This window comes from Balaenoptera ricei, chromosome 12, assembly GCF_028023285.1.
Source record: "Balaenoptera ricei isolate mBalRic1 chromosome 12, mBalRic1.hap2, whole genome shotgun sequence".
NCBI lineage: Eukaryota > Metazoa > Chordata > Mammalia > Artiodactyla > Balaenopteridae > Balaenoptera > Balaenoptera ricei.
In genome coordinates, this window is record NC_082650.1 from 9839604 (window position 1) to 9852301 (window position 12698).

At 47.8% G+C, this 12698-nt stretch overlaps 1 protein-coding gene across 4 annotated transcripts in view; it reads right to left on the minus strand.

The window, feature by feature from the left end:
* Window positions 1-12698, minus strand: part of ZDHHC14 (zinc finger DHHC-type palmitoyltransferase 14) — a 273468-nt gene that overhangs the window by 16826 nt on the left and 243944 nt on the right. For all 4 annotated transcript variants that reach the window (XM_059940929.1, XM_059940927.1, XM_059940928.1 and 1 more), the window contains exons 6-7: window positions 5136-5238; window positions 3748-3857 (exon numbers count right to left, since the gene is read on the minus strand). In XM_059940929.1, coding sequence (XP_059796912.1) covers window positions 3748-3857; window positions 5136-5238 — 213 coding nt within the window. The remainder of the gene's footprint in view (window positions 1-3747; window positions 3858-5135; window positions 5239-12698) is intronic.

Consider the following 12698-nt stretch of genomic DNA (forward strand, 5'->3'; position numbering starts at 1 on the left):
CCCTGAGTGAAGACTCCGTGTTGACCTCGGGTCTAAGGACAGAACTGCAAGGGGCAACAGGAGGTTCGGCCACCAAGTGGGGCTCCCGCCCTGGCCTCCCGTGGGGTGGGGCTGGGTCTCTGAGGGACGCCCCGAGCACTTCCACGTGCCCGCACACTGCCCCTCCTGGGGGCAGGGCCCGGGCGGCTGAAGGCTGTTCCACGTGTCAGCTTGGCTTTCAGAAGATAACGGGTTATCGTCACAGCTACCACCTCAGGTCTTCCAGTGACAGACTGACAAGCCATTAAAAAATACTTATGACACGATCTGGAAGTGGGACTCTGCTTCAGTTTCAGTCCAATCCCCTGAGGTTTAGAAAAAACAAGAGGCTACAAGAACCTCCAGCCTCCAAAGGGGAGGTGTTGCACCCCCATGCAGGACAGTCAAAGGGGTTCTCAGACCAAGTCTCCAGCCGCCTTCAAGGGTGTCAAAGAGCAAAGGAGAAAGGGCAAAGAAGGATGTCTTGGGGAGAGGGGTCACCGGCTCCTGCCAATGATGAGATCCAGGGGCGGGGCCGGGCTCGGTCCCTGGGAGAGAGCCGGTGTGCAGCTGGCTCGAAGGGGCATGTCGGGGGTCAAATTGTTTGCTCCCAAAGGTATGTTGAAATCCCAGCCCTGGTAGGGATGAAGGGGTGGAAAGTGTTAACTTTCACTGAACTTTGAAGTTCTGATTCACTGAAATGACACTATTTTGGAGGAAATGAAAGTGCCCCGAGTCTTTTTTTTTTTTTTTTTTTCTCCAACTGACAGGAGAAATTAAGGGACTTGCAGGGGATTTCATCCAGGAGCAGAAAAAGAACTAGGTCATCAAAAGAGTGGGGACAGCAGGGATTATAGAAAAAGTTGTTCTCGGCCTGCTTCCCGTGCGTTCAGCCTGTTTAAAGTACCAGCCACGCACCCAAGACTGCGACACTCTGCCCCAAGTCTCCTTCTGGCCCTCAGAATGGCCCTCAAGCCCCTCCTAAGCTCATCTCATCTCTTGCCTTGCCCCCCCGGGACCCCCCTCACTCCCGCAGTTCCTCCTCTGATAAGCCGGGCTCTCCTCTCACCTCTGGGCCTTTGCACATGCTGTCCCTTCTCTCCTCCCACAATTCCTTTTCCCCAGTTCCTCCTGATCCTTTAGAATGGTTCACACCTTACACCCCCCTCCTCTGGGAAGCCCTGCCAGGTGTCCAGGGAACCTGCACCCCGACCCCATCCCAGCCCCTCCCCCTGCACAGACCTGCCCTGGACAGACCTGTATTGTTGACGTTCTCTCAGGCGCATCCCTGGCCCCCAGCACACAGCGCGTGCTCAGTGACAGCGGCCAAGTGAATTCTTATGACTGGCTGACCCACAGCACCAGCCTGTAGGGCCTGACCCTGACCACACCTTGGGACTTCCTGTCTTTCCAATCTTCCATTCCTCCTGCCAGACTTGTTATGAGGACCCCCTCCCAAACCTGGCTGTTCCCACCCTGCTCCCCCCCCACCTCTGGGGACACTGCAGGGAATGGGACACGGGTCTTTGCCCCCGTGCTCCATGGCTCTCACGGGGAATCTTGAAGACACCCTCTCCCTCCCTCGTGAGTACATCGTTACACTAAGAATGCTTTAGAAGCATCCCAGGCACATGACGCTGGGCACACACGTGGTCCTTAGTCCCTGTCTGAGGCGAGGGACACTGCTCATTCTTCAGGCCTGTCTGGGATGCCCGTGGAAGGCCCTGGTGCTCTTGTAGCGCACAGGGGTGGGCTGAGGCAGGGCAGAGAGAGCAGAGGGCGAGGAAGGTGACAGGAGGGAACAGCGAAGACAAACACCGTCCCCCTGCCCACTTCTGCCCGGGCCAGCTCTGGGAACCTGTGGGCAAGCGAGAGAGGGCAGCGCCCCATCTTCCTGCACAAACCCTCGAGTGGTCAAGCTCTTCCGAGGGGAGCGCCATCCCTGAGAAATGCTCCATCCAGAGGGACTTGGATTTTGGAAAGAATACAGCCCCAACTTAGCCAAACCAGCAAATTTAATGAAGTTGTGGAAGAAATAATTTCGCTATGACAAGATTTGATCTATAAACAACACAGAATGGCCCCAAATGCAAATCAAAGACTTGGGAACGGGAAAAGAGATTCGGGCAAAACGCGAGACTTCTACATTCCTTTCCTAGATTCAGGTGTCTATTTCAGAGACGGCGGTAAGATGCTTGTTCAGGTCTCTTTTGCCTCTTCTACTCTGTGCTTCATGGCCTGTCCCCACTATCCACAAATAAACACACACCAGGAGGAAACACAAGCTAAATTGTGGAAAAACAAGCATTTCCAGAGGGTTTTTCTGGCCTAAAGAGCCCCGAGAGGGATTCCTGGGTGAGTCTGGAGCTCTCTTGTGGGAGGGGCACCCTCCAGGCATGACAGACGCCCTAGCCTGAGGCAGCCCTTTCATCCAGAGCCCTTGGCTGTCCCCTCCTGCTGTCCCTCCTCAGAGGAGGCCTGGGAGGGGCAGGTCAGGGGCTCCCCGAGGGCCCCAAATTCAGGACGAGTGGCACACTGGGCTCCCAACTTTCTAGACCCAAACTGGAAAAGGATCAGTTTCTAATTACCCAATGGCACCAGGAACTATAATCCAGTACCAATTAATAAATGGCCTTGGAATATGTGTTTGATATTTTGGGGGGCAGGGTGGGGGGGAGGGAATCACTCTTCCTTCCCTAATGAAGCTTCACTGAGGCTGATGATCAAACCCAGTCTGTGTTCCATGAGCACAAGTCAGTGATGACTGACCGTGCAGCTCTAAGTGCACAGCGGGGCTGCTGTGGACACAAGCCAGTAGCTTTTGTGGTTTCTCTCCATTTACACAGTTAGAGGCCAAAAGCAGGAAGGCTCGGAAACTCATTCTAGAAACCTGGAAAACTTGCTTAGTAAATAATGTTTGATTTGGCTAATCTGTTGGAAATATTCTACATGGGCGTAACCCATAAATAATCAAGACTTGGAGGCGGCTTCCACCATTGACACACACAGGTTCTGATGTCAGATGCCTGGGTTTGAGTCCTGACCAGGCAGCATTTACCCGCTGTGTGATCTTGAGCACGTTATTTAACCTCTCTGTACCTTGGTTTCCTCTTCCGTATAATGGGATATAATAGTACTGACCTCATAGGTACAGAGTGAGGTTTTAAAAGTTAATCCACATAAAGCACTTAAAACAGAGCCTAACACTATTCAGTAAATGTCAGCCACGGCCATTATTAATATGACTGCTGTCTTATCATCACCACAATCTCCACTGCTTGAGCCCGCACGGATCTCTCCCTCTGAACTATTTTAGCATTTCTATTCTGCACAACTCAGCTCTTAGCACTTATTTCTACAGGCTTTCTAATTGCTTCCTACATTGTGCCCTGTTCCCTCATGACAGCTCCCTGCTCATTACGGATGTTCAACATCATCTAATAATTCATGGGGTCACATGGCTCAGTGTCCCTATTTTGATCCTGAGGGGATTTTCCCCAAACTTGACACAAATTCAGTAGAAAGTTATGCCAAGCATAACATAACAAGCATAACACAAGCCAGATCTCTATTTCATTAAGGCCACGTCTCCACAGCACAGAGCGTAGTGCTGACCTGGCTGGCGGTCATTGCCGTGGCCGGGTCACTGCTGCCCGAGGCCTGAGCTAACACACTAGGGTGTGTGCTTCCCCAGGTCTGTTATAGGGCATCGTGCCGTTTGAATCTTACCTTGGAGAAATGGGTCCACACAGGGCAACACAGCAATTTGTAAAGATATTTCCGTAGCTGTAGGGGTTGTAATTTTCTTTACCTCTTTTATTTGACCAAGATCCTTTAATCTGAAAGAAAAGGATAGTCAATGACACAGTATCCGTCACACCAATGCCACCGTTCGGGCCGATCAGAAGAAGCCTGTAAAGAATGCAATGATCTTTACTCATTTCTTCAGCAGAAGAAACTGAGGTACTTTTCTCAAGGAAAACTGGCATTAACCCCAAACTTGGAAAAATCCCCAAACAGTAGGTCAGATTGGGGAGAAATAACATTCTCTGGGGAAAATAATCTCTTATTTCTACTACATGGTACTTAAAAGGCAGCTCACATAAGCCAGTGGAGATTTTTTGATACTACATTTAGTGTGTTAAATAGTAATGAAATGAATGGTAGCAGAGAGGGGTAACACACCTCCCCTAATGGCCCATTTTTTTAAAAAAGATTTTTTGATGTGGACCATTTTTTTTTTAGTCTTTATTGAATTTGTTACAGTATTGCTTCTGTTTATATTTTGGGTTTTTTTGGCCATGAGCCATGTGGGATCTTAGCTCCCCGACCAGGGATTGAACGTGCACCCCTCGCATTGGAAGGTGAAGTCTTAACTATTGGACCACCAGGGAAGTCCTTAATTGCCCGTTTATAGCCTGAATTCAGCCTCATCATATTGCAAAATAATTCCGCAGGATATTTCTAGTGTTCTCAGTTACGATATACAAATAACTGTCTTAATATTCTCGGAACTCATCTATCTCATCAGCACTGATTTTTCTCAAGCCTTTGAGGCAAACTAATTCTGAGACATTTAATTCATGTACTGACAGAGGCTTCTGTCAGAATCCAAATATTCAGAGCAAAAAGGACCAGGCTCATGAAGAAACATTTTCCAGCATTATGTTTTCTGGTTTTATATTTCCTCTCCATCTGCATTAAGTACAGGCAGATAATCCCGGATAAAAAGTTAAACTTTGGGTCAGTTCGATTGCCTCCCAAAATGAAATGGAGCCGTTATCTGAGAGAGGCCAGCCTGTGAGGTCTCTCTTCATCGGGGCAGGGTGACAAGTTGCTGATAGAATTATTGCAAAGGAATAGAACAGAATTCCTCCTTGGGCCTTGGAATTGGGGGTCACTCGGCCGATCTTATTATCTAAGTGACGTGGTCAGAGAGCAGGACAGTTTGGAGATCCGCAATAGAGAAATTGGATACTGATGTCGGAAAATGCTTCCCCTGCAGGCTCTTTGCTCCCAGGGGCTCCCATCTGGAAAGGGAGCCTGGGCCCCTCACCTCTTCTTTCTCTATTTCCCACAAAAGAACATGCCCGCGTCCCACCCCACCAGGAACTTACGTCTTCATTTGTGGTCTGGTTGGAGCTGATCAGGTACGTGTGGAAACCCGAGAGCCCCACGATGGACCAGACGGAGAAGAAGCAGACCACGGCCTCCAGCACGGTACCCGGAGTCAAGGAGGTGAACCAGTAGGACTGTGACGTTCTTAGGGCCCCAGGGAGCTGGATGACTGAGATTTGGACAGAAACCGCCCCCAGGCCCTCACTCAGGCCCTTGCGTCCACCTAGCCTGGCATCAGCGGTCTTGCAGCCACAGGAGACCCTCAGGGGCAGGCACAAGGCCACATTCTCCTTCACGGCACAGCGTTTGTGCTCAGTTAAGTGATCGGTGGGCTCCCTGAACATGTCTCGTTCCTTTCTCATGGCTGACAGTTCCTCTGACTGTCCTCCCCGCCCAACCTTGGCCCTTTCCTCGTGACTCACTGTGTAGCCAAAGGCAGCGGCAGCAAAACCAGGAAGCACGCTGGCTGGCGCTGGCAGCGGCCCAGGCCTTTGATGAATGGACCCAATACTGAACATCACTTCAATCACAGGCTCTGCCTTTGGCTTCTGAAAGCTGGGACTGTAGCACTGACAGGTTTCTCTCCTGACCTGATTTGAGGCTGTGACAGTCACTTGCAGGGCTGACCTCGGGCGGCTGAGACCAGGCAGGGTTTATCTTCCTGGTTTTCTCTCTCCCTGGATGGCCCTTCCACCCACTGGCTGCCTGCCCCTGCTGTGGATGGGCTTCTGACCTGGCGGGGCCATTTCTCAGTGTGGCCTCAGGGTGAGCGGTATTTTTTCTTAGGGGACCTTCTCCCAGCCCCTCAGCCAACCCCGACACATATGGCTGTCCTCAGCTATTTGACTGGCAACTAGAAAACCTGGCTCCACACCAGAGTGTGAGTGATGGGGAGTCTTGAGTTCCACAAGATGCACTAAAACCAAAGGAGAGAAAGCCTGGCATTCTGCAACAGACGAGATAAATCAGCCAAGAGTGTGGCAATTGGAAAAGACTAGAGAATATTCCTGTCCCACAAATATTTATAAAATTCTATTTACAAGATAAAGATGTTTCTCAGGAAAAAAAAATTCATCATAGGTCTGGGAGTTTAAATATACATCATGTATCCTCCATTGATAAATTACAGGCCAGAGAAAGTAAATACTCATGCTTTCCTAATGCTTCCAAGGATGGAAGCCATAGATCATGCTGTAATACATCACCATTGATTTTTTTTTTTTTCAGGACTGGATATCATTTATCTTCAGAGCAGAGAAATGAATGTATCATCCAGGGCAGCGCCATCATCTGCCACATCATGATTAACAAATGCCACTGTCCGGCGTGTGGGGCTGCATACAAAACAGGGGGAATGAATGGGCTTCCTGCTTGTTAACTGACTTTCAACGTCAGGATACACCACTGGGTCTGCTCTTGGAAAAGTGGAAAAATGCTTTATTTTTCTTTCTAAGGTTTAAATTTCTAGAAACTGCAAGGCCTCAGAAAAGCCCCGCCCAGAAACTGAAAGGAGATCTCAAGAGTAGGATGCCCGGCTGGCCAAGGTGAAGACGGCGCAGGGCAGCGGGGTCTTGCGGATCCAACACAGGGGGCTCCTCGGGGTGGGAGTGCTGCCCAGCTCTCACGGAGGAAAGAGGTGAACGGGCTGGAGGAGGGGCTGCACCTGCCAAGAAAAGGAAAACTAAGGCGGATTCTGGAAAAGGGGATAAGTACGGAGGGGTGGGGGGGAGATGCAGAGAAGCAGACCCCTGCCCAGGGCTGCCACCAGCCCTTCTTTTCTGCCAGGGTTACCCCGGGGGACAAATGGTTATGGCAGAGGCCTCGCTGCACATGGGGACACAGGGATGGTGGCCCAGGTAGCAAAGATGATCTCATTCCCAACCGCCTCCTGACAGGTCGGGGCTCACAGACGCCCCTCCTCCCAGCCTCATCTCCCCACCCAAGAGGACACAGACGGGGGAAGCAGCCACGTGGGAGCCCTGCCCGCACTGGCTTGAAAGCAGAGGTGAAGTGGAGCCCAGGGAAAATGATGAGGAAGCAGGGGGAAGCCTGGGTCAGGAGAACTGCGTTGTTTAAAGGGGGATGACACTGGCAGTGACTTTGCACAGGCTGGAAGGAAAAGACAAGAGGCAGAAAGGCCAAAGAGGAGGTGACAAATGGAATGGAAACAAGGGTAGAAAAGAGAGAATGAAGAACAAACCAAAAGATTTATTTACTGAATAATACACGAAGAGCCCAACTTCAGTCTCGGAAATACTCAGATGTAAACAACAGTTTACAATCCAGGCAGAATGATGGTCATGTCAAAACATATGTAACGGGCTTCTCTGGTGGCGCAGTGGTTGAGAATCTGCCTGCCAATGCACGGGACATGGGCTCGAGCCCTGGTCTGGGAAGATCCCACATGCCGCGGAGCAACTAAGCCCATGCATCACAACTACTGAGCCTGCGTGTCCGGAGCCTGTGCTCCGCAACAAGAGAGGCCGCGACAGTGAGAGGCCCGCGCACCGCGATGAAGAGTGGCCCCCGCTCGCCGCAACTAGAGAAAGCCCTCGCACAGAAACGAAGACCCAACACAGCCAAAATAAATAAATAAATAAATTTAAAAACAAACAAACAAACAAAAATATGTAACATCCACACGTGTGAACCATGTAAAAGCTAGCATGTGAACGTGGAGGAGGTCATAGCATCTAACGTGGCTACGTCTCCCTTTGCGGCTCCTGTTCCTTTGGCGGCTGCTGTTCCTTTTGTGATGCCACTTACAAAATTACCTCCAAAAGGAGGCGTTGTTACCAGTGGATGTGGAGTTTTAAATGTTTATAGCAACCCCCCAAATACGCAGTGTTCTATATTAATATCTCATGTGCTTGGAAGCATTTTATAAATAGCAGAATGCAGTTTCACTGTTAGCTCACAGCTGTGTCCAAATGACGAATTCAAGGTAGGATGCAAGATGTAGCCCCCTCCGCCTCTCCCCTTACAGCTGCCACTTCGCCCACAGGACGTCTGAAGTAATAATCATCATCATTCGTAACAATGGCTGGCATCACTGGCTGTGTGTCAGGTCCTGTTCCAAAGGCTTCACGTGTGATGAATTGGGAGATTGGGACTGACATATATACACTAACATGTATAAAATGGATAACTAGTAAGAACCTGCTGTATAAAAAAATAAAGTTCAAAAATTCAAACAAAACAAAACAAGGGCTTCATGTGGATTAACTCACTTAATCCTCAGAGCAACCCAGTGAGAAGTGTGATTCCCACTTAACCGACAGGGAAACCGAGGCAGGATGCAGTTAAGTAATTTGTTTAGGAAATAGCAGAGCAGGGATTTGAAGATTGGAAGTCTGACTCTGCCAGTAGGACAGAAAAGCCATGGGCCAATTCCTTTCTGAATTCTTGCTAAGGGACACGTGGCTCTAGGCTGACCCCCAACCTCTGCTGGGGGAGATCAGGACCCTCCTCGTCAGGGTTTCTTGAACCTATGGCACCTTAAGGAGTCCATCCTCCTCAAATTCACTCTCAGACAGAGGTACGAATATCTGAACAACACATCTTCTCACTGACCCGATAGCTCGATGTTGAAAATATCTATGCCATAGTAAGATTAAGAAACATAAATTTCTTTTTAATGTACCAAAGCCCACTTACTGATTTTTTTTTTTTTTAAAAGAGACATGAGTGGAAACAGGCCAACTCCAGTAGGAGCCAATTTAATAAGCAGCTGGATGTTTATTGCATCAGAGATGGGTGCCAAATCACAGCCATTACCACTGCCAGCCTCCATCTGTCTCCTCCCCAGCCCCCCAAAAAGAAAGGGAGCCCCCTCTGTGGCCAAAGAGTATGGCTTTAGATTCCCTGCAGCCGCTAGCTCAAAATGCTGCACACTGAGGTACTTGCTAGATGACTATGGAATTGAAAAAGACTGAAAAATGCCGGCGGGCAGGCGCCCCTCCCTTGGGTTTCCACGCAATCCCACAAGTGCCTACTCTGGGCCTTTCTAGGCACCCGGCCCGGCACTCTGGACAGAAGACGGTGGGGTAAGGTAAGCTCCCCACCCTCAGGGAACAGGGGTCTGCTTGCGTGTGGGAAGGTAAGCAAGGGGAGTCGACCTTGCAGAGACATGGAAATAGTATTGGGCAGAATGGTGAGGGACCCTCAGTATTTGGAGACTCGTAAAAGGTGAGAGGTATGGAACCAAAGGTTTTTAACCTTATTGGGTTCCTACGCTTTTCTCAGAAAAAGTGCACATAAACACATTTTTTTCCTTATAATTTCAGGAGGCTTACAAACGCCCCTGATGCCTCTTCATGGATACACATGGACCCCAAGTTAAAATGTCCTGATTTATTCTAATCCCTTCACTTTACAAATAGGTAAAATTTTATGTAAAATGAAGGGCTAAGGCCCAGAGTAGTCAAGCCACTTATAAAAACTCACACGGCACTTCGTGGCAGAATAGAACTGGAACTTGGTCTGCAGACTTCTAGGAGAGAAAGAACCCTTCCCAAGGCCCCAAGCTACGGAGTGTCACAGGACAGGTCCCAACTTTGGAGCCTCAAAGCTCACAACAGCAAGGTTGAGACTGCCCGTGACATCCAACCTTGTTCATCAGTCCCACGGCCTTAGAGCCACCCCTGGGTGAAGAACTTGTCTCTGTTAGTATGTCATCACCCATCTCCCCACATTCCAGCAATCAGGCTGGCGACAGGCTTTTTTGCCAAGTGCCAAATACAGATAACAGTTTATTTTAAAAAGTCTGTATTTCATGTGGGTTTCCTCATTGACCAAAATCCCCGGATTCCAGAATGGCCAGGGAATGCCAAAGTCCAAGGCTCTGCCTTGGGTGCTTTCTGCTCTGAGCCCTTGGGCGTATGTGGCCAGGGTGCCGCATGGTGCTGAGGGGCCTTTCTCTGTGGGCACCAGCCACGCACCCCTGGGTCCTCCTGCATCTTATTCTGCTTTAGGCCTCTGTCTGGGGTTCTGATGTTGAAAATATAAGAAACAGATGTTGTTGGTAATCATCTCTTTCTTTCTTTCTTTTTTTTTCCCCCTAAAAATTACAGTAAGATAGGCAATGCTCGCTTACAGGAAGAGCTTTGATGGAAGGGCAGATCTCAGTGACAGACCCTTTGTCCTCTAGATTGAGGGTCTAAATCAGCATTTAATGCTTTTAGATATTTAGGTTCAGGAACTTGTCAGCATATTTTCCTCATCAATTAGATGACCCTATAATCCTTAGACGGAGATAAGAAACTACAGCTTGTGCCCCTGTCACTTGAGGGCCCAGCACTGTGTCTGGGGTGGAGGCTGCTGACTTCCCGATGATTTACACGACAGACACTTTGAAAATCAAGTTACTGGGACCTTTCAGACTGGATCATGGGACCATCATCCTTCAGTCTCTCAAATCCTTTCTCCTAAATGCTTATGTACCGGGCGATAGAGGTATGTAGTTGTCCCAAATTAATCTATGAAGTCACTAGAACTCCAATCAAAATTCCAACTGGAATTTTTAAAATGGAATTTGACAAAAGGACACTAAAATTCATCAGGAAGAGGAAATGTATAAGAATAGGTAAGGAATTTTGAAAAACAACATCAGGGAGGCGGGAGCAGAAGACTTTTCTAGTAAACAAAACAAGGTGAGAACAGTCTAAACAGGCCGTGGGCATGTGGGGTAAAGAGGGCATTTCAAATTAGTGGTGAAGGAATAGACCGGTGGTTCTCAAAGTGTGGCCTGTGGAAACTTAGGGTCCCCAAGATCCTTTCAGGGTATCCTCCAGGTCAAAACTATTTTCCTATCACCACAAAAACATTATTTCCCAGCTTCACTCTCATCCTACCACGTGGTGGCTTCTTCTGGAGGCTGTGTGATGCAAGATGATGTCCTCATTCACTGTTATGCATTCTTGTGTTTTAAACATTTCTCGGTTTTAATTTTAAACACGGTATATAGAAATAGATATAATCTACATGAACAGAGGCTCTCTGGGGTCCTCAATAATTTTTAAGACTGTAAAAGAGTTCTGAGACCAAAAAGTTTGAGAACTGATAGAATAGAGTAGTAAGTGGTATTGGGACACTTCACTAAACATTCGGGAAAAATGAAGTTAGAACTTTAGCTCACAACCCACACACAAAATTCTATTACAGATCAATTACTGTGCCAAACTTAAGAAACAACATAGAAAGGTATTAGAAGAAAATAAAGGAAATATTTGCATCATTTTGGGATGAGGATGTATGGCACAAAACCTAGGAGTCATGTAGGATGAGATTTACAGATTGAATTTGTTAATAAATTACACTTTTTTGTATAAAAAGGTAAAGTTAAAAGGTAAGTGATAGGTTGGGAGAAAAATATTGGAAAAAGGTAGTTATAAGATTATTATTAAGACTATATAAAGAACATGTTAATAGGAAAAGAAGAAACAACCCAATTGAAAAATGGACAAAGAGTTTGAACTGGCACATTGAGGTGAGAAAAAAAGGCGAACAATCATGAAAATACGTGCAAGCTGAAGATTATCCAGAAAATGGAAATTAAAACCGATTTTTTTCTCCCCATCAAATCGGCAAAAATCACAGCACTGACAACTACAGTGTGGGTGAAGGTGGGGAGAAATGGAGCATGAATTGGTATAATATCTTTAGGGGACAATTTGGTACATTAATCTATATTTAAACTACACTTAGCTTTTATCTCAATGACTCCACATCTAGTTGTCAATCCTAGAGAAATACTTACACTTGTACACAGAGAGATACATACAAGAAAGTCCATTACCTCATTTTTCGAGCAGTAATAAAAGAAGTCTAAATATCCATCAATAGAAGAATACACTATGGTTCATCTATACTCTGGAATTCTATAAAACAGTTGAAAAGAGGATGACGTACCTCTATGTGTTGACATGGAAACGTCTTCAGGAAATATCTAAAAATCAAACTGTAGAGCAATCCAAAGAGTATGTATGATCCCTTTAGGTAAAGCAGTCCCCCCAACTGTACATTTTTGTGTGTGCATGAATGCACACATATATGTATTTAAACTCTGAGAGGATCATCTGCAAAGACCCACAAAACCCGACAAGAACTCCTAAAGAATGATGACGAGTCAAGAGCAATGCTTCCTTTTTACCCTGACATTTCTGACTACTTGAGGTTTGTTACCGTGAGAATATGCTCTTGTATCACTTGGGTGATTTTAAAAATGAAAAACCTCCTCTCCCACTTTGTGATCTTCTGAGATCTAATCTATGCTTATTCTTCACAGAACTCCCGCAATCCACCTGGCCAGGGGCAGCGGGGAAGACTCTCGATTCCCTGGGCGGAGGGGCTGGGCTCTAGTTCTGGAAACGTCACTGAGTCACTGAGCATAAATCGGGGTCACTTAACCTCTCAGTGAGGTCCTGCTGTGAGACCTCAGGCACTTCCCCTACCTGTTTCCCGGGGGCCCCCCTGAGGATCACCAGACACCAGGACGGACAGGCCCTGAGAGCAGGGCTAGTGAAGGCCTGTCCTGCCTCCGTGAATATTCCATCGGCCCCCAG